Here is a 22,411-nt window from a genome sequence, read left to right on the forward strand (position 1 = left end):
TTTACAAATTAAAATAATTTCATTACGCGCTGAGGCGCTGTGTGCAAAAGCCCGGCATGCCTACGACCGATTGTATGTTTAAGAGGCTATCAAAGAAAGAAAACATTTCTGACAGAATCGCAAGCAGAGATGGGGTCCAAAATTGACTTAAAAGTTGCCAAGAAACGATTGTCCGATGTCTTAGGAGAAGATGCACCAAAGTAAGTAATAGGTGATAGAATCTTGCTGTGGTAAGTGAGAATGATTTGAGATCTTCAGTCATGCTAGCATGTATTCCTTGCTTGAATATTAAATTTAAGCTTACCGTACGGTCGTACCAGTATCAGACTCAGTATAACAAGTTCAATACAGTTTATTTACAATCAATGCTTATCATAATACTAATCATGGCGTGTCCGTCCGTCCCTCTATCCGCGCGCTATCGCATGCGCGTGGTTCGCTAATGCGTGCTCGCGGTGCGTATCGCGTGCGCACGGTGTGTATCGCGTAGTGAGCATCACTGAAAGCATTACAGTGACAGTGTTAGGCATGTTCATAAAATTTTTAAATTTAATAAATTCATCTAAAATTGCTTTCATTAAAAAGAGAATCATTTAACTTAAAAAATGAGGGGTCAATCATGTATGTAGGCCTATAATTGGCAATGTTATGAGGAAAAGTATGCTCGCCTGAATGTCCCAAAATGGGCCAAATTGTGTGTCCCAGCATTATCAATGGTTTCCTATGTCATAACATGTGTGTATGTATTTTATGGCTAAATTTTTGAGCACGAAGGGCCATTTTACAAAACGTTCGCAAATGTTTCATGAAATGTGGCTTTCATAGTATCAAATATTATTCAAATGCAGATTTTCTAAAATTCATGCTACATTGGAGTTTTGAGGGTTAAAATCCAAATTTTCTTCATTTTCCTATTGGATTACACAGTTAAGACAGGATCTTGGTGCACAAGTAAGCTTAATGAAGCCCGCCCTCACATGTTCAAAATGTGATCATGTCTAACAGTGTCAGTGTGGTTAATCGTGCAGGTGCATCTCATCGGATCAATAGCGATTTTGTAGTTTTTGCGTATACTAAAAGTAATTAAGATTAAGCATGTTTAAACAATTTTATAACATTAGTTTTGATGCACAAAAACTCCAATATCGGAGGTTTTTGACGGGCATAAAAACTCCGATTTTGGAGTTTTTATGATACTAAAAGTAATGAAGTTAAGCATGTTTAAACATTTATTATAATATTAGTTTTGATGCTAAAAACTCCAATATCGGAGGTTTTAGTGACGGGCATAAAAACTCCGATTTTGGAGTTTTTGCGTATACTAAAAGTAATGAAGTTAAGCATGTTTAAACAATTTTATAACATTAGTTTTGATGCTTAAAAACTCCAATATCGGAGGTTTTATGACGGGCTAAAAACTCCGATTTTGGAGTTTGTGCGTATACTAAAAGTAATGAAGTTAAGGGGGTACTACACCCCTGCCCAATTTTGTGCCTATTTTTGCATTTTTCTCAAAAATTATAGCGCATTGGGAACAAGTAAGATATGTATATTATTGGGGCAAGGACTACAACTACTGCACTGGAAATTTTATTTCAGCACAGACAACAGTTGTGGAGTTACAGTAAAAAATGAGGGAATACCAATATTTGATCAATAAATCAATAACTACTTGCTTTGAGTTGCTGAATTTTCAGTACAGTAGTTGTAGTCCTTGCCCTATAATATACATATCTTACCTGTCACCAATGTGCTCTAATTTTTGAGAAAAATGCAAAAATAGGCACAAAATTGGCCAGGGGTGTAGTACCCCCTTAAGCATGTTTAAACAATTTTATAACATTAGTTTTGATACGCAAAAACTCCAATATCGGAGGTTTTGCGACGGGCGCAAAAACTCTGATTTTGGAGTTTTTGCGTATAGTAAAAGTAATGAAGTTAGGCCTAAGCATGTTTAAACAATTTTTATAATATTAGTTTTGATGCTTAAAAACTCCAATATCGGAGGTTTTTGACGGGTATAAAAACTCCGATTTTGGAGTTTTGCATGATAGTAAAAGTAATGAAGTTAAGCATGTTCAAACAATTTTTATAACATTAGTTTTGATATGCAAAAACTCCAATATTGGAGGTTTTGCGACGGGCGCAAAAACTCTGATTTTGGAGTTTTTGCGCACGCTGTGGTGGTTTATTAACTATAATAATAGTCACTGTAGTCCATGCATAAAACCTCAAAAGCGGAGTTTCAAGACGTTATACATGCAGAACCTCCGGTTTTGGAGGTTTTGCGCTCGGGCACAGAACCTCCGGAAATGGAGTAACTACATACATGAAATGTAACATGTCAAGACACATGACCTTCAGGCTGTCTTGGTATGAGTATTAAGGATATGATGTAGTGTCAAGGAAACTGGTCATGCTCATGCGCGGTGCAAAGTCCAATGTGCCTGTGCTTTATTTACAAATGACAGTCGTCGTGCGAGTAAAAAGTGAATGTGCCTTTACATGGCACTTGAGACAGCTCCCTGGAAGGCCTCTACTGACAAAGAGGTCAGGATTGAAGCGGGAGGGCATTCCCAGGTTATTGTTCTAGGGAAGGAGTACTGGTAGAGTTGAATACGAGCAGGAATGATCTGGAATTTGTTAGGGTGGTAGTACCTGGTGTTTGAAGATGGCATCTGGATAAGGATATGATCTGCATTGATGGCCACAGACTTGGTGACGATTTTGAACATCATAATAAGGCATGCTGTTTTGCGCCGGTTTTTGACCCCACTGCAGTTCATGGAGCATACATGTAGATGACACACTCTCCCGATGTGGATGTCTTTTTTGGTGTGAGGATTCCATACTGTGTTGGTGTACTCAAGATGAGGGCGGACAAGAGAGATGTAGGCTTGCTGTTTGAGTTTTTGTGGACAGCCTCTGAGGTTGCGTCTGAGCAGGCCTAAGATCTTATTTGCCTTTTTGGTGGTGTTTGATATTATGTACCTCCATCCGTTTGTTTGTTTGTTTGTTTGTACTCAAATGTGTTCAATACCATAATTTAATTCCTTTGTTTTTATTTTGTTTCAGGTATTGGGCCAATATTAAACTATGGTACAGAGCAAAGGTAGGTATTTAGCTGGTCCAACAGTGTAAAGCTTGCTTCATATATAGTTCTCATGCATCAGAAAGCCTAGATTTTTCTATCTTCCCGATGATATTGGATCCACTTCATATGATTTAATGGTGCAGCTGTATGGGCTCTGCCTTGAAATTGGAGGATTGCGAATAAGAGCCCTGGTGGTGCTATCGTGTTATGCACTTGGGCAAGGCGATTAACCTTACTTGCCTACCTCTACCCAGGGGTGAAATGGGGAGCTGTTATGAATATTGTCAATTGAGCGCTGCCAAAGGTATCAGCATGCCATTGTATAGCTGGCAGCTGACATAACAACAGCAGAATAAATGTAAAGTGCTTTGATACACGTGAAAGGCGCTGTATAAATGCCATTTTATGTATGCCAACATTTATTTTGTTTTTATTATTATGTACCCATACATGATGGAGTGCTTGTAAATAGATCAACATATATGTAAATTTTGAGAGAGAAAAAATCAGGACTCAGTGGGGATTGAACCCCGGTTGCTGGATTACCAGTCTAGAGTCTTAAGCACTGTAAGTGGCCAATTACAATATTGAATAATGAAAAAGGAAGCAGCCTATATGCTACACCCTGCTGCAATGCCAGACACAATATGCGAGGATCGGAAATAAAATGTTTTCTGTTTGAAAGAGTATACTTCCTGTTTAATATCATAACCATGAATAATCACAATTTTTTAATAAATTTGTTTTAGATCTCCAAAGAGGAATTTGATGCTGAGGCCAGACGGCTCTTGACATCTGAAAATGGTGGGTATTTTCTTTTCAAATTAGTGTTTAATTGTTGTTTATTTGTACCAGCACCAGAAATTGATTGGTACTTTTCTGTCAAGTTAGTGTTAAGTTGGCTTTATTAGTGATGTGGTACTTTGCATTGTGGGAGATGCTGAAACCAGAATTGTATTGATTATTTGTTTCTTCAAGTTATGATTGTTTCTTGTGTAATATAAACAGATCCTTCAAGTAATGGAAATAATATCTACTAAATATGTTGTGTTTATGGGTTAACATGCAAACCCGGCATGCAAAGCATATTTCATCAGTGTAAATGTGATACTGGCAACATATTGAATAAAGAGTTTGTATTTTACTTGTCAAATAGAAATTACAAACATTACCGCAAGCTCAGGTGCTCATAATCTGCAATATTTCCCCAAAGGGCTAATCCATGTGAAATCCACACCCCACTGAGGAAGATTTCCAACCAAATTCAAGAGTTTCAATAATTCCAGATCAACCATTTTCATCCATGAAAAGTGTGAAGGATTTTGGAATCCCAAATTTAATTGAATTTTATACATTTGATTTTCAACAACTTTCAACCTGAATTTTTAAACATCACCTTACATCATCATCATCAGTCGGCTGCAGAGCAGGCGACTACAAGCTTTTTCCAACTATTGCGATCTTGGGCAAGCGAAACAATTTTGTTTGGCTGCGCAGCCTGCAGCATCCCTTCAATATCTCCCAGAAGGTGCTGGACATACTGTTAAGTACAGTGTGCACGGCTGTCTTCCCATGTGGTGGAATATCAATCAATCAATCAATCAATCAATCAATTTATTTATTTCATCCATTCATTATACAACAATATAATTATGATACAATGAGATACAATAATGATGTATTTTATATACAATAATATAATGGAAAAAGCAACTATTTTTATGAAAAACGTCAATGAGATGGATGAGGACACTGCGGTGCCCTCGGCCTAAAGTTACAACATACAACATTTAACCAAAAAATAAAATACGCTCGGTACAATTTTCACTCAAAATCGTGCACTGAGTGCCTATGGACGAGATAGTGAAAGCAAGCAGTTATGGCCACAAGGCTGTCCATGCACTGGGCACACAATTTGGAGTGAAATGATACATAATTGGAAAATATAAAACTGATGGTAAACTAAATAATGTACCAAAAAATTAGGGTGCCGACATAAAGCTGACCTGATAGCAAGAAATGAGAGACCGTTTTAAAGTAGTAATGAAACATGAATGTAATTACGATTCACTTGGCAAATACTTTCCAAGGAGATGTTTTTTCATGTGTTGTTTAAAAACAGCTACCGAAGGTGCGCTTTTCAGGATTGGTGGTAAATTATTCCAAAGTAATATAAATGACCGAGAAATTTGAGTTGATGAAACTTGACTCTGGCAACCAATGGAGTGGTGTTGGTCAAATTGTAGATGGTTTCATTTGGAATCCGATCCACACGCTTGATGTTTAACATGACTCTGTTGCAAGATGTTGCAAAGGCATTGATCTTGTTTTCCACATCCTTCGTGATTACCCATGACTCACACCCGTACAGAAATAGCGTTAACCCCGATCAGGGGTGAATGACCCCCTAAATTTAAAAAATATTAATTTTCACCCTCCATATATTGGGAATGTGCAATCTCGGGGTGAACTCTGACCCTCTACTTTTGGACCTTACTCCTACCCCTAGATATTTTTCACCCCCGAGATTTAATTTTCACCCCATGTATTTGGATTTTCTGCAAGCTCGGGAGTGAAAAACACAGGAAAACAACCCCTGACTTTCGGGCCTTAATGCTACCCCTGACAGAAAGACAGTAACACACATTGTCTCATACAGCTTGATTTTTAGGAAGCAATTTTAGACTTCTTAGCTTGATTTTTGTTTTAAACATACATGCATAAAAACTTTTTAAATATATTCCAGCTGGATTGGTCATAACATGCAACTGAAACTGAGATGGTAGTGAAATATTCCTCATGGGGTTTATAGATTTTAAATGAATTACATTGTAGCTGGTAATTTCCAATAAAAAACACTCCAATTTCAAGCGGAATAGCCCAATTGCAGAGGATAAAATGGAAGATATGACCTTAATCTCCCATACCTTCAAATAAGGTTACTTGATTGAATCACATGGTCACTCATTTGAAATGGAATAGTCCATTTTAAAGTTGTGTTTTAAAGTTGATTCATTTGAAATGGAATAGCCCATTTTAAAGTTCTACTCACAAATTCTACACACCAAATACAGGAAAGTAGAGGACAAAATACCATCATCCTGCAATTGGGTCTTGCATTCACAACATAAGTTTTTACTTGCTAATTGCTATCATCTCCTTTTTTTTCAGTTCATTATCACAATGAGTTCCTTGTAGCAATACTCACAAAGTGTCAGGTTTTGGCAGCTACCTCAACAGGTAAGTATTAAGGCTTGCATCATAACGGCTAATTATGCACCCGGGTACCCAATGGAATTTTCAGACGGGATCCGGGTACCTGCAAAAAACACAAAAAATAAGAAATAATTTAGTTATAGACCCTAAATTACTTCCTATTCAGGGTTGGAAACCGGCGAAATACTGCTACTAAAAACAATAAGGGGGGGGAGGGTTCGAAGCTGAATAACGACTAATTACTGTTTATTTTTAGACTTTGTTTGTAAGTTTGACTCTCAGTTTCATCCTTCATTGGGATATGGACATTACTTGATACTTGAGTTGTCAAATGTCTAACTTTATTCTGTTAACGGAAGGTTAATTAGAGTCATGCGGTAGCATGACCAGCAAGTTTTAAAACGACTGATAAAGAAGAATAAACAGATGCACCGCAAGACTATATTTACACGGAACAAAACGCTATTGTTCTATGATATTTTTCGCTGGGTACAAAATATATCTAAAACCATGCTAAATCTTATTTACTGTCCAAAGTGTCATATTTTAATAACTCATTATTTCAAAAAAGTTACACCAATCTTACAGTCAATGCGATTGTTTGATAATAAACAAACATTCTTGCTTTATTTCAAGCGGTATTTCATAGCCAAAATTAGTGGCAAAGTCATAACTAATCATACTGATATCCACAATCTTTCGTCACTGCTACAGCCATACATGGCTGTAACTGTCGCACCACTTTTTCAGATTCACTTTCAAATATACCCTAGCATTTTCCTGGATACCCTACATACAAATTCTGGATCCCATTCGCCAACAAATCAAGTTTTTCACAATTCTTTTATTCTTTCCGGACCACAGCATAAATTCATATTAATAAATACTCCACTTTCACACCTCGTTATAACGGGACGTCCCTGTGGCGAAGCGGTTAAGGTCATGCACTTCTAATCCATTTATGAATTTTTGCTCAAGTTCGAAACTTCTCACCACTTTTTTTTTAAATGTTTTATTAACCAATTTATTGTCATAAATCAAGAATAACACCATTTCGAACATCCATTGCTATTGTGATTATTATATATTTTTTCATCAAACAAACATGTTTGATTTTTTATTCACATTTAGGCCTAGGCCTAGGGCCTACTTTCACCATCCAGATGCTTTCGCGGTTTGTGATTATTAATTTGTGACAATTTATAAGCAGGGCTACAAAGAACCACAAACTGCGAAATTTGGATATCCAACCAGATTTCCGCAGGCCTATCGATTATAAAGAACCACAAACCGCTGAAATATGGATATCTAACAAATTAAGACTTCAAACCATGAAAGATCGGCAACAACTGCCGCTCAATATTGATATCCAACTATACCGGTATTGCCCCGTAGGGCTATAAAGAACCACAAATCGCGAAATTTGGATATGCAACTATTACCCCACAGGGCTTCAAAGAACCACTAACCACGAAATATGGATATCCAACAAGCTTAAACTATAAATTAACTCCCGATAGAGGGCAGGGCTTGATGAGGGAAATTAAAACCGCAAACCACGAAAGATCGCCGATAACCGCCGCTTAATAGGGATATTCAACTAGATTGCCCGCAGGGCTATAAAGAACCACAAACCGCGAAATTTGGATCTGCAACTAGATTTCCCCACAGGGCTACAAAGAACCACAAACCAAGAAATATGGATATCAAACAAGCTTAAACTATAAATTAGCTCCCGATAGATGGCAAGGCTTGATAAAAACCACAAACCACTTAAAGATCGCCGACAACCGCCACTTAATAGGAATATCCAACTAGGTTGCCCGAAGGGCTACAAAGAACCAAAAACCGCGAAATTCGGATAGCCAAGTATATTGCCCGCAGGGCTACAAAGAACCACAAACATTAAAACACGATTATCTTGCCTAGTCGGGGCATTTAGACGCTTATGCGCATTTACCAGTTCCGACTTGAAGTAGGCCTAAATCGGACTCACTCTCTGTGTCTCTCTGGCATTGTCAACATTGGGTGTGTGTTGTTCATATTTACATTTTCTTTACATAATTATTTACGTTGCCGTGAATAATTAAAGTATATTAAAATGTATATTGATCATTTGTACGCCTCATTACATTCCAGTCACGCGTGGCGATCAAGTTTTTAAACGACTGATAAAGTTTTGTTTAATTATTTATTGCCATGAATCAAGAATAGCAACTTCAAACATCTATTTTTCGTTTTATTCGTTTTATGGAGCACTTCGTAACCTGATGACTTTCCAAGCTTGGAGCTGCTTGGCTACATTCATAAAAAGAAAAGAAATCTACCAAAAAACGTTGACAACGTAAAGAAATCAGCAAGTTTAAAAAACCCACCTCGGCTCACTTTTTGAAACTTGGTCCCATTTTGAATACCAACAGCAAATCAGTGTTTTTATTTTATTTCAACAGAATACAGCGTTTCCAACAAGATTACCAAGCCTACTTGTTATTCGTTTAATTCAATCATTAATCATGATTATTATAAAACAAAACACAATAGGATATTGGCTTACCATGCAAGAACAAGATAATAACCTTTCGGTCGTTCCAGAAAGCATACAAATTAATATCGCATCTGCACATTAAAGATACATAACACTTCTGGAAATGTTTTAGATTTATATAAATATGATAAAGTTTAAATCAGTACCTTTTACAAATGGGACCAAGTTTCAAAAAGTGAGCCGAGGTGGGTTTTTTTAAACATGCTGATTTCTTTACGTTGTCAACGTTTTTTTGGTAGATTCCATTAACAGAATAAAGATACTAATGAATTTGATTATGAAAGTGTAATTTTGGTTGAAGTGTGGGGATTCTCAATTTTGATGTAAGTCTTAATATCTCGGTAGAGATGTTGGTCTAGTGATGCAAGGTTTGGTTGTCCATCCATACATTGGGGTTCTAATTAGTGAGGATGCAAATACAAATGAGAACAAATCACACAAGATAGTCATTCAACCACTTTGCATATGTTGAGCTTTTGATGAGTGATTACAAAATGTGCTTCTCCCAGCTCACATACCATCTACCATCTCTCACTCTCTCTCGCCTCAACCCCAAGACATCTTCTTCAAATGTTCTGAGCTGAGACTCAGGAGAGGGAGGACCTTTTGTATACGAACACTGCCAGTCAGCTACCTATTTGACCAGTTGGAAAGGGGAGTATTTATTTGATAATAGACCCTTCACTCCCCTGACGTGCCTGATACAGGGTAGTCACAGATCAATGACCAGATCCCACACATGATCTGTAGAAGTCCCTATGCATATTAAATGATATTGTGATATCTTAGCCCACAGCCTAGACCATCTTTCAGTGACTTGGCCTAAACTCTTTTTGTATGGATTGTTTGATCAATGAGAAGGTCAGGGCATTTTTTATCACTCCAGTTCATATTACTATAAATTGACTCTCTTGGGTGTTAAACAATAATTATTTCTCACAGATGGTTCCTCCAAGCCTTCTGCTCCAACAAGTCATAAATCTTCTACTAATAGCAGTAGCAGCAATAACAACAGTAGTAAACCGCCGACAAAGAAAGCAAAGGTCGCCAAGAAGAAGAAGGTCATCGTCAGAGCAACATTTGAGGTAAGAAGCATGTGCAAAGAAGAAGTCAACATTTGAGGTTCTAATCATGGACAAAAAAGATAACAGACAGTATACAAGGAGTCAAAGTTTCAGCATCACCCAATAATGAGGGCCAATTGTTCATGAAATGCGACAAGCAAAACTGCTACGCACTTACCGTGTATTTTTATGGTCTATCGCGTAATCGCGAAGGCACACAAAGCTCTATCGCATATACGCGAAGGTACACAATGATTGTTAGACACAGCACGATTGAACAATCGGCCCTCATGAATATGCGAGAATGCACAGCATACAATGCACGGGGATGGACTGTTGATTTGTACTCTGTAGTACTCTGTGGTTATAGAATACCCATCAAATGACCTTTAACCCATTGCAATTTTATAAAAAAAATTGTGTGGAGTTAAGAAGCAAGTTCAAATTTTGAAATAATAAATTCTCTTGTTATTTTGTCAGTCAGAAGATTGAAGTCTCTCATTTTCACACGGTCTCTCGCTCTCTCACTCTCTCACACCCTTTCTCTTACTCTCTTGCTCACTCTCTCAACTAGAGCCTGGCTACCAACATATAAATTGGACTATTCCAGTTGAAATCCATACACCCCTGTGGAAGACATGACCTTAATCTCCTACACAGGGGTGTAGATTTCAAATGAAGTAACCCATTCTGGTAACCCCATTTGAAATTTACACCCCCTGTGTGGAAGAATAAGGTCATGTCTTCCACAGGGGTGTATGGATTTCAACTGGAATAGCCCATTGACTAATTAGATTTATTTCCAGAGAACAATTTGCTCTGTCCTCTGTTCAATCAATTTCCTCTGTCGTTTTTTACTGTCGTTTTTTACTGTGTTTTGCATGCCCTAACTAATACCATGTTTTTCGTTTTTTTGTAGAATCGTTTTATACCAGCAGATCCAATGCAATACCTACCACCAGTTGCCATCAGAGGTTTCAATGATGAACACGACCAGGTGGAATTCTGCAGCAGGACAACCTTCCTGCCGGATATATCTATGTTACATGGCCGGGTGTTTGTCACCGCGTGGGAGTGGGGGCTGGAAGGTGTTGCAGAGAAGGCTGTGCCTCTTATTATGAATGCAGTTCAGGTGGGTTTATTTAGAAGCTTATTTTGAAAGATATTTTCTACAGGCTGTAGAATTAGTGATGTAACGGGATTAATTACCAAAGCAATGGGTTTACACTATTTTTGAATGTATTCCCCAACACTGTAAGCAGGGTACACTTATCACCTGCATATGTGTGCAATGATAGATTGACTAGGATACTGCTCTTTTCAAGGACATTGATCTTACAGGTGCGAATGATCAGCATGATGGAAAAATTCTATAGAATCCAGGTATTTATCTCAGTTCTTTGAAAATCTATGTGCAATGTAGAGGTATGGTGTAACATCTAGTGCAGAGCAATACATTCACAAATATTGTAAACCCATTGCTATATGGTAATTAATCCTGTTACATCACTACTTTACAGCGAATAGGCTTATGTATATAGACTAAAGACATGTTTTCCCCAGAGAAAAAAATGCTTCAGCACTAAAAGCAGGTGATTTGAGCAAAATGATTTACACAAGTTTTTGTATGTTGCTCTGCTTTATCCAACAGTATATGTAGCACTCAAATTCAAACAAACTCAAAGTTGTTAGGGTACTATTTCTGGCCAATTTATACCTATTTTTGCATTTTTCTCAAAAATTATAAGCGCATTGGTGACAAGTAAGATATGTATATTATAGGGGCAAGGACTACAACTACTGCAATGAAAATTCAGCAACTCAAGGCAAGTAGTTATTGATTTATTGATCAAATATTGGTTTTCCTCATTTTTGACTGTAACTCCACAACTGTTGTCTGTGCTGAAATAAAATTTCCAGTGCAGTAGTTGTAGTTCGTGCCCCTATAATATACATATCTTACTTGTCACCAATCCGCTATAATTTTTGAGAAAAATGCAAAAATAGGCACAAAATTGGGCAGGGGTGTAGTACCCCCTTAACCGTTAGACACAGAACTTTGCTATAGGGCTTATAGCCTTATTCACAATGTCCTTATCATATCAGGTCACCTCTTGGAGGTTAGGCTTTCCTCCAAGAATGCTGGAGTACAATACATTCACCTGCTAGTCTGCCACACCTGCACATGCTGTGGTATTTGTAACAGGTGATTGTATTGTTTGCCATGCACTTCCACTCCCAGAGGCACTTAACCTTATGACCTCTTGTGCTATGGTGCATGCATAGTTCCTTGTACATGTTAGGAGTATGTAAAATGGAAGTCCCATTGACTACAATTTACAGTTATCAGCAGAGATGTAACTTTTCTGGATTTATCGGATCTGGGGCTATAAATAAAATAAAATCTGGATATTTTTGTAAAACAAAAGATTCAATTTTTTGAACATTTCTGGAATTGGATGATATTTAGCATAAAAAATTTACGGGTGTGATACCCCGTAGCCCCACTCATCAATTTTCAGGATTTGGACATGTACACATGTTACATCTTTGTACCAGTCAGTCCTGATAAATAACTTTCCTAACCCAAGTGCTCTCAAATTTTGTTTTCAGCAATTACTCAAAAACATCCTGAGTGGCATGATTGCTAGGCGATGCGGCTATGAATTAAGAAATGACGGCTTCAGACATAGTATGGGATTGGCAACAGAGACTCCAGCATTGAGAAGAATAAAACGAGATGCAAGTACCTCAACTCAAAGGTAAATAATAGTTCTATATAAAGTTGATTATTCCTGCTCAAGGAGGATTGGGAACATCTTTTACTGTACCCGGGCTGTTTACCAGGGTTTAGTGCTTGGATTTGGGTTGGGGGTCATGCTCCTGGCTCTGCAACCACTGTTTCAAACCTTTTCTTAACACTTTGTGTACACAACTCATAAATGGGAATATTCCCCTCCCTATGCAGCCAAGATGACCGCCATGGCATGAGTGGCCATCTTGGATGTGCAATAAAGGTGACTTTAAAAATTGTTTGAAATGGTTATGACATAATTGTAGTACATGTTTTCCCACATTCGCATATCCAAGATGGCTGCCGAGGGCTTGAGTGAGCAAGGAGTGTGACTTTTCTGTTGGTACATTCATGCGCTCTGAGCGAAGGAAGTAAAGCCATAGTTTCCTGATTAAAATCAAAATGTTGTTCTAGGTAATTTTAATAATATGTGTGTGTACAGTGTATTTGTAATTAATTCTTTATAACTATGTGCTTCAGTTCCTCAGGCTCGAACATCGACTCCGTCCTTGGTCAAGGCCCCAGTGTTCGTCCAACAGAAGAGGAGAGTGATGATAGTGCAATAATGAAAATGGTTACATCGGCATATCCACCACCACTACCACCATTGTCTCTCTATGACCTCCTTGATGCACTACAGGTAGAGTAGATCCATGATTATTTTAATAAAATGTGACGTGTCATATCAAAAGGAGACACTTTTGGGCAGGATCGTAAATGGAGAAATAGCCAAAAATCTGCCTGGGGTGATTTTTTCATAATTTGGTTTTGTTGCAAATTTGTGATGTTATTAATGTTAAAAATATTGTCTGATAGTTTCAGACCGGAATATAACTGGCATCTTGTATTTTTTGAGACATTTTTCAAGGCAATTCCTATTCTCAACATTGTCAATAATATTTTTAAAGGCTGATATCTCAATTTCCAATTTTATAATAGCATAACTTTCGAACTCAATATCTTCGCTTAGGAATGTCCGATTTCATTGGGGAAAATGGCGTTGTGGAGCAAAATATCTCTATATTTAAAGATATGTAAAAACCTGAAAATAGATAACCTGCCCAAAAGTGTCTCCTTTTGACATGACATGTCACAAATGGTTACTGTAGTGTGAAGATACTTTGCTACAAATCCTATTTAAACATTCCAGCCTGTATGGAAAGGAAACTTAAATCACCAATCAGAATGGAGCTTTGCTTAATAATTCACCCCAATTTTTTTGCGTGGTGAAATAATTCTAACAATGTTGCTGATTGGTCCAATTGATAATGAAAACTGCTTTTTGGCCAATCGGCAGGTAGTTCTCATGGGGTTAAGCATGATTCTGTAGCAAGATAAGGCCAAAGCAATGGTTTTGCTATGATTAATTAAAACTTTCCACACAAGTGTCTACTGCAGATGACAAGTTTCAAATTTTCAAAATTGTACATTTTCATGACCATATTTGGAATCGGCATGAAAAATGCATTAACATGAGTACAAACAAGCCTAGTATTGGTTCAGTGGTTCTTGAGATAGCTCTTTATAGTTTGAGAAAATATGTCGTCGTTGGGCAGGAAAAATCTCATATGTGTTATTGGCCCCTGAACATGTTTAAAGCAAAACCTCCTTTGTAACCTGTTGGCAGTTTTGTTTTAAACATGTTCAGGGGGCCACAAGCACATAGCAACGACGATGTTAAAACTTGTATCTTTTTATGTTGAAGCCTATGGTGAGCACACAAATCCTTTTGTTTTCCCAATGCAGGTGCATCCAAGTGTTATCCCCTCCCATGAAGTAAGCTGTCTAGCAATGGAAAGAACATTAGCGGGACTCTGGCATCCAGACTGGGATCAATTAATGCAAGATGATATCTATAGACAACAACTTGAAGACAAAGCACAAAAGTCTAAAGAAATATTCTTCAGCTACATGTAAGACTTCTTTATTCAATATTCATGAAGCTCATGTAATATGGATGGTGATGAATATTTATGAGATATATCCAAGACTGGGATCAGGGTGACATCTAGAGACAACAACTTGAAGACAAAGCACAAAAGTCTAAAGAATTATTCTTCAGCTACATGTAAGACTTCTTTATTCAATATTCATGAAGCTCATATGGATGGTGATGAATGTTTATGAGATATATCCAAGACTGGGATCAGGGTGACATCTAGAGACAACTTGAAGACAAAGCACAAAAGTCTAAAGAAATATTCTTCAGCTACATGTAAGACTTCTTTATTCAATATTCATGAAGCTCATGTGATGTGGATGGTGATGAATATTTATGAGATATATCCAAGACTGGGATCAGGGTGACATCTAGAGACAACAACAAGAAGACAAAGCATAAAAGTCTGAAGAAATATTCTTCTTCAGCTAAGAATATTGTACTGAATATTCATGAAGCTCACATGATGTCGAGAGTGTTGAATATGCATGACTCTGGCATCCAGACTCAGATCACTTGCTCCAAGATGATATATAATGACAACAAATTAAAGACAAAACACAAAAGTTTAAAGAAATATTCATGAGCTAAGAATACATTATTGAATATTCATGAAGCTCTTATAATATGATTGAGTTTTGATGATATTTATGAGATGAATTTAGGTATAGCTTGTTCAGTTTATAATTGTCGAAAATTATTCAGTTTTTGTTACTGCGTGCGTCAATAAATCCTAATATGCATTTGTAAATTCAAATAAGCAAGTGCAACACGCAACCAGCTTAAGTGCTGTGCCCAACTCTGTTCACGCAATTCTACATTAAATGCTATGAGCATCATTTTTTACGCCAATTATAAGCCAAACAAACTATAGGAATCGCCTAGCCTAAGACATTTACTTGCAGAGTAAACTTCTCCCAGAAAATATCCACTTTTAATAATAATTTGCCCCACACTGAGGATAATTTTGGTCTGAAATAAGCCTAAACATCAATATTGGTCAATTTTATCCGGGTATGCCACTGCTGAAGGAGATCTACATGTAGCACCTTGGATGATAAAACAGTGAATTCAAGCGAAAAAATGGACCATATTACTGTGGACATAGACTTGCAATGACAGTTGATGAGGCCAAGAAAAAAAATTGTTTGCTTGCCCTCAATTGAATTTTAACAATTGGGTCGGTCGGTCGGGATTTTTTTTTTTTTTTTTTTAAATTACTAACAAACTCTACTGTTTGTAATTAATTAAGGCTCAAAATATGAAAAATCAGACAATTTTGGTGTCAAAATGAATCAACTAACATTACAAAACAACTAAAATGTTGAACAAAACCTCTAAAATACATTTTTTTTACATCTTCAGAATGCAAAAATTTGAAAAGAAAAAAAAAAAAACTTTTTCAGGAATTTCCAAAATTAGGGTCGGTATTCTTTTGTACAGTAAATAGAAAAAAAAACTTTTTTCTGATTTCCAAAATTAGGGTCGGTCGGTTGAGGGCAAGCAAACATCTTTTTTTTTTTTTTTTGCCTGAGATGGCCATTGAAATGTAACATGTGGAATTGAATATTCATGAAATGCTGATCAAGAATAAAGCTCTTGTGGTAATATTCTGGACATGCATGTAGCCATAGATGAGTTGCTAAGTTGACATAGGATATTATTAAGTTATTTTTACATAAATCAAGTAATATAAGAAATTGGTTTCTTAATTTGAATGGCTTACAGAAGTTTAGTTTTTGTCTCGCCTGAATGTTCAGGGAGAGACTTAGTAATCACTATGGTGTGTGTGTGTCCGTGTGTGTGTGTGTGTGGATGTGTGTGCGTGTGTGCGTGTGTGTGTTCGGAAAAAGCTTGTGAACGCGTTATCTTGAGAACCGTAAGAGCTATGATGATGAAACTTTATAGGGGGTAGCATGACCAAAGAGTGTCGACCTGATTCGATTTTGAGCGCAAAATATGGTAATTAAGTACCTAATTTGCATAATTTATGCGTAATAAGCAAAATACCTTGTGAACAGATTATCTGGAGATCCGTATGGGGTACAGTGACGTAACTTGGTGGGGAGTAGCGTGGCCAGATGTTCTCGACCTGATTAGATTTTCAGCGCAAAATATGCTAATTAAGTACCTAATTTGCATAATTTATGCGTATTTGATGCGTATCAAGCAAAAAAACCCTTGTGAACAGCTTATCTGGAGATCCGTATGGGGTACAGTGACGTAACTTGGTGGGGAGTAAGCGTGGCCAGATGTTCTCGACCTGATTAGATTTTCAGCGCAAAAATATGCTAATTAAGTACCTAATTTGCATAATTTATGCCTATTTGATGCGTATCAAGCAAAAACCCTTGTGAACAGCTTATCTGGAGATCCGTATGGTGTACAGTGACGTAACTTGGTGAGGAGTAGCGGGGACAGAGGTTCTCGACCTGATTAGATTTTGAGCGTAAAATATGGTAATTAAGTACCTAATTTGCATAATATATGCGTAATAAGCAAAATACCTTGTGAACAGATTATCTGGAGATCCGTATGGGGTACAGTGACGTAACTTGGTGGGGAGTTATGTGGCCAGAGGTACTCGATCTGATTAGATTTTCATGAGGTCAAAGGTCACATACAAGGTCAAAAGTCAACTGAGGTCACCAAATCTTTTAATAATTAATTTTCAACTGTGCATCACATATCCCAATAACAGCTTGACCGGTCATGTAATTAAGGAAATATGACGACTTAAAGATAGTCGCTTTCTTTGTAAAGTATAGCAAAGTAGCACTTTCAATGAGTGATAACTCTTAAAGGAAGCATCTTTCTGTTTTGATTTATTTGATGAAATAGTTCTTTGGTATTGCCAAATTTGATTTTTCAGCGCAACATACTTTATCCAATTTCGTGAGGACAAAGGTCACATACAAGGTCAAAGGTCAACTGAGGTCACCAAATCTTTTAATAATTAATTTTCAACTGTGCATCACATATCCCAATAACAGCTTGATCGGTCATGTAATTAAGGAAATATGACGACTTTAAGATAGTCGCTTTCCATGTAAAGTATAGCAAAGTAGCACTTTCAATGAGTGATAACTCGTGAAGGAAGCATCTTTCTGTTTTGATTTATTACTTTGATGAAATAGTTCTTTGGTTTTGCCAAATTTTTGGAAGGTCATTACGGGGTCATCCGAGGTCACTCAGGGGTCATCTGAGGTCAAGTTATTAAAAACTCGTATGGGCATGACACTTAATGGGTACAGTCAACATTTCAAGGCAAATTTTTGGAAGGTCATTTTGGGGTCACCAGGGTCATCTGAGGTTAAATTAGTAAAACTGTTGTATGGACATGAAACTTGGTGGGTACAGTCAACATTTAAAGCCAAATTTTTGGAAGGTCATTTCGGGGTCATCTGAGGTCAAATTAGTAAAACTGTTGGATGGACATGAAACTTGGTGGGTACAGTCAACATTTAAAGCCACATTTTTGGAAGGTCATTTTGAGGTTACCAGGGGTCATCTGAGGTCAAATTAGTAAAAACTGTCGGATGGGCATGAAACTTGGTGGGTACAGTCAACATTTAAAGCCAAATTTTTGGAAGGTCATTTCGGGGTCACCAGGGGTCATCTGAGGTCAAATTAGTAAGAACTGTCGTATGGTCATGAAACTTGGTGGGTACAGTTACCATCGGCCAGATAATCGTGCCCAGCCGATAACCGCCAAATTCATTTACCTCTCTACCAACAGTTATCGCAAAAGCAGGCGGTCACAAAAGCAGGCGAGACTCGTGGTTCGAGAACCGCCTTGTTATTATATTTACTCATACGAAGTTTCTTGTCATTTGATTGGCCAATTCCTATTGATTATTTCTGCTATTTTTAGCAGCCAACTGGAAAAGGAATACTGCACTCTGCGCCTGTGCAATAGTCATTTTTCCATTGCACTGACGCGGAGCTACCATAGCAACCGTGTATAGCGTGAAGTTTCCACCTCAACTTGCCAATTATTTTGTATTCCTGCTGATTTATAAAATCATGTGGAAGAAAGGTAACTTATATACGAGTTATTTAAAACAAATATTGAATGTTTTTATTCGTTCAATGGAAAGAATATTTCCATGAGGTGAAATATGAACTGTTCCATTCAACTCGACAAAGCCTCGTTGAATGGAACAGTCCATATTTCACCTCATGGAAATATGCTTCCATGGAAATATTCTTCCATGAACTCATTAACATTCAATATTTGTATACTAACTACTAAAAATATATATTTGTGTCTTTGGAAAAAAAGGAGAGTGCACCGAACAAGGAAGCAGGCAAGAGTGGGGATGAAATTGAAAATATTTTATTTTACCTGGCTTCATTAAAGAAAAGGTCACAACCCAATAAAGGCAATTGTAATAAATGTCATTTAAGATATAACCTATGACTATACTACATATTCTTTAACTGTATTTTTTCTCAAACTATTCATGCCACACTAGAGAACAGTTTACCAAACTTCCTTCTTTCTTATTCAATATATTCAGTTTCCTCTTGTAGCAAGCAATCATTCCCCATTGTGTTTAAATTTGTTCTTGTGCAGGATACCAAGCCCCATTACCTACTTTGTACACCACTTCCTCATCATATAAATTATTTGTTGTGATCTTTTTCTGAAATAAATGAGATCAAATTTGTAACAAGCTTATTATGTTGTTATTATGTGTAGTTTAACTTGTATTCATTAACAGTGACCTGCCAGTGTTAACATGGTTTGCACCCTGGCTTAGGCCAAAAAAAAAGTTCTTTGCTTGTCCTTGTCTGACCGACCGTCTTGGCAGTCCCGACCGTAGAACTTTTTTTGAAGAAGTTTTTTTTTTACAATTTTCTCGCAAATGTCATGAACTTTTCATTTGAAAAACTGAAGCTTTAAAGCCTTAATACGATCTTTTTTCAGAATATACCTTTATTTTTTCAAAACCAATTTTTTGGCATATTTGTAATACTTATACATGTTCCAACTTACATCTATGAGCAAACTGTCAAATTTGCCCTATTTGTAGTAAAAAGGGATGATTTTCTGTTGGTCTGACATATTATCATAATTTTCAGATTATGATAATATATCAGATGATGATAACGATCACAAATCTTAATCTCCTACGAAGCCAGTTTGGTTATACTAAACTGGCTGCGTAGGAGACTAACTCTGAGGCCGCACTCGTCGTCAATCCAAAAAGTGCGAGATATTTTGAGTGATAGAAGTGAAGTTTGTGATGTTGTTTCTTTGCAAATTTCCCATGTTTTTCGCTTCCAAATGTATTGGGAACTTTTATAATGATTGCATATTATCATTTTGGAAGAAAAAAAGAAGAATCTGAAAATTTAAAAAGATCGTACATTAAGGCTTTAAAAGAAATTTTGTAAAACACCATTTCCTGCATGTTTCTCCTGTCCAGTCATACCTGGCTGAGGTATTTTGTATTATCATTCTCAGAGTCTACACAAGTAAATCACTTTTGAACCTAAAAATGCAGTATTTTAAGTCCGCCAGACATGTATGTGTCAAATAAAGTAGGGTTTACCTTGACTTTATCTTTGGTGGAAATTCTGTGGTCAGTGAGTGTTTTACATAGTACTTCACATTATACTTTTGGTACATGAAGAAAAAAAACTTTTCCTGACTGACCGACCCAACATCTGAAAGTGATCTATGGACAAGCAAACAAATTTTTTTGGCCTTATGGTAGAAAAATATTACCATAATTTCCCTAGAAATTTCTACTAGTATATGCATGCATAGATATCTGTGATAAGTCGCATCTAAAGTTCAGAAATGGAATAATGGGCTAGCTAAACATTGGGCCAGCCAACAGCAGATTGTAATGAACCAAGTTAAATCAAAGAGCTAACTTTCTGCTCATATTGGATTATTTTCAAGTCACCTTGTGTACTTAGAACTATTCACCAGCAAAGTGTTACGTGTAATCCGATTATCACTATGTTAACTGGATCACGCTTTTGAGTTCTGCAGTGCACCACAATCGAAATCATCGCAACACAAAGTCCATGACATGTACTACCAATTCCAAAATGTGCGTGATTCAGTTACCAGGGAGTTATGTAACCACTCAACAAAAGTAGCATAGCCGGGACTTTTTGAGAGGGAGGCAAAGGGAGGGGGGTTGACACTTTGATGGGCTAAAAAGTACACATTAGGTCGGAGGCACTCTATTTAGCTTTGGACATTAAATTATTTTATTGATTTTTCACCTGGGTAAGTTGGGTGGAAAACACAGAATTAGAGAAGGAGAACCGGGACTCCCTATAGATGAGGTGACCTATGATGTCACATGTTTACATTCAGACCGCCCTCTGTTGTTTCAAAGCAGGCAAAATAACACAGAAGTGTCTATGACAGACCACATAAATCTCTTTAAAACTCAACTTTCAAAAACCTTAGAAGTTTTGTGTGATATTATGTATATGGCTTGGTGCATTTATAAACAAGATTGATACCATTTTTGTATTATTTGCTTTGAAACTAAAGTTAATGAATAAAAATCAACTTCTTCCATGTAAACTATAGTGTTTTTTGCCTGACAAATTTGATCACTGACCAACAGAGGGCGTATCAAATGTAAACACATGTCACCTCATCTATACCACCACGTACAATCGCGCCGTCAGCTATGGGGAGAAAATTGGGGGTTTTCGGGTCCTTGCCGACGGTGCGCGGAGACGAACAAAAACAATTCTGCGTCTCATCTGTAGCGTCTTGATACTTGCGTGCAGGTCGCATCAAGTGCGTCTCTCAAATGCAAACATTATCTATGTCGCGCCTGCATGACAACGAATGTCTCAAGCGCATTCCGAGGGAAACCGAATACCCCCAATTTTTGCTCCATGCCTGTATCAAGATGGCGGTCGAGTCCTGGTTCTCTGGTTTTAATTCTGTGGTGGAAAATAAAGAAAACAATTAAATATCCAAAGCTGACACTAAATAGGGCACCTCCGCCTAATGAAAAGGATCTAAACATCTTAAATAGGGCAGCCAGCATCCCACTTCTCACATGGGGTAGCTTCCCCCTGGCTTTGTTACTGCTCAGCAACTTCAATGTGATAATAGCCAACACTTGCTCAATGGGTTTGTCTCACACTATGCCACTGAGAATGTAGTCAATTATGAATTCCCTCATGTTCCAGGTGATTACAAAAATTGCAAATTCTTTTCATTTCAATCAAAAACAAATCAATCTATTGCAAAATATCTTTAAAGATTATAAGCAATATTATTAATCCCTGTTTGATAAGGTCGTAAATCAACTGCAACAATATAGGTAATAATGAAACAATCAAAATAACAAAAGAGTTACCTCGATCACTTTAACAATATGTGATGATAAACCAACTCTCATTAGGGCCTGTGGAGTTCTGTGGAATAATTATGAGTCCCCGGGCATAAAATTTCCAAATTGGATGCCCGGTCCCCTTCAGGCCGCTGCCTGCCAAAAATCACTTGCTCCTCCCCCCCTGCTCGGCCTGCCAACCCCCCCCCTTTGCACATGCTAAATTTGCAAACCTTAAGTTCTAGATGAATATTATAATATTGCGAGTGCAGCATTTTTATATATAAATGTGTTCTAAAAATCAGCTGGCCAAAAATTCTTGCCACCTCCCCATTTTACCCTGCCCCCATTGCTCATAATTATTACACAGCCCTATGCCTTTTCACTAGGTGAAGGGGCCCTATTTAACATTAGCTTTGAACATGGGAAAACAG

General features: G+C 37.3%; 1 protein-coding gene across 1 annotated transcript; it reads left to right on the forward strand.

The window, feature by feature from the left end:
* The first annotated feature begins 64 nt into the window (after nucleotides 1–64).
* On the forward strand, nucleotides 65–14,771 carry LOC140136925 (transcriptional adapter 1-like). Its single transcript, XM_072158577.1, has 9 exons — nucleotides 65–200; nucleotides 3,076–3,112; nucleotides 3,844–3,898; nucleotides 6,266–6,334; nucleotides 9,798–9,940; nucleotides 10,839–11,051; nucleotides 12,533–12,681; nucleotides 13,194–13,353; nucleotides 14,460–14,771. Exons 1-9 carry the CDS (start codon nucleotides 130–132, stop codon nucleotides 14,628–14,630), a joined length of 1,068 nt encoding a protein of 355 aa, XP_072014678.1. The 5' UTR covers nucleotides 65–129; the 3' UTR covers nucleotides 14,631–14,771.
* The last annotated feature ends 7,640 nt before the right edge of the window (nucleotides 14,772–22,411 follow it).

Source organism: Amphiura filiformis, chromosome 17, assembly GCF_039555335.1.
Source record: "Amphiura filiformis chromosome 17, Afil_fr2py, whole genome shotgun sequence".
Classification (NCBI taxonomy): domain Eukaryota; kingdom Metazoa; phylum Echinodermata; class Ophiuroidea; order Amphilepidida; family Amphiuridae; genus Amphiura; species Amphiura filiformis.

Coding starts and splice junctions, on each gene's coding strand:
- LOC140136925 (XM_072158577.1), top strand. CDS start 130: ATGGGGTCCAAAATTGACTTAAAAGTTGCCAAGAAACGATTGTCCGAT. Junction 3,899..6,265: donor GCTCTTGACATCTGAAAATG/GTGGGTATTTTC, acceptor CTTTTTTTTCAG/TTCATTATCACAATGAGTTC. Junction 9,941..10,838: donor TCGTCAGAGCAACATTTGAG/GTAAGAAGCATG, acceptor GTTTTTTTGTAG/AATCGTTTTATACCAGCAGA.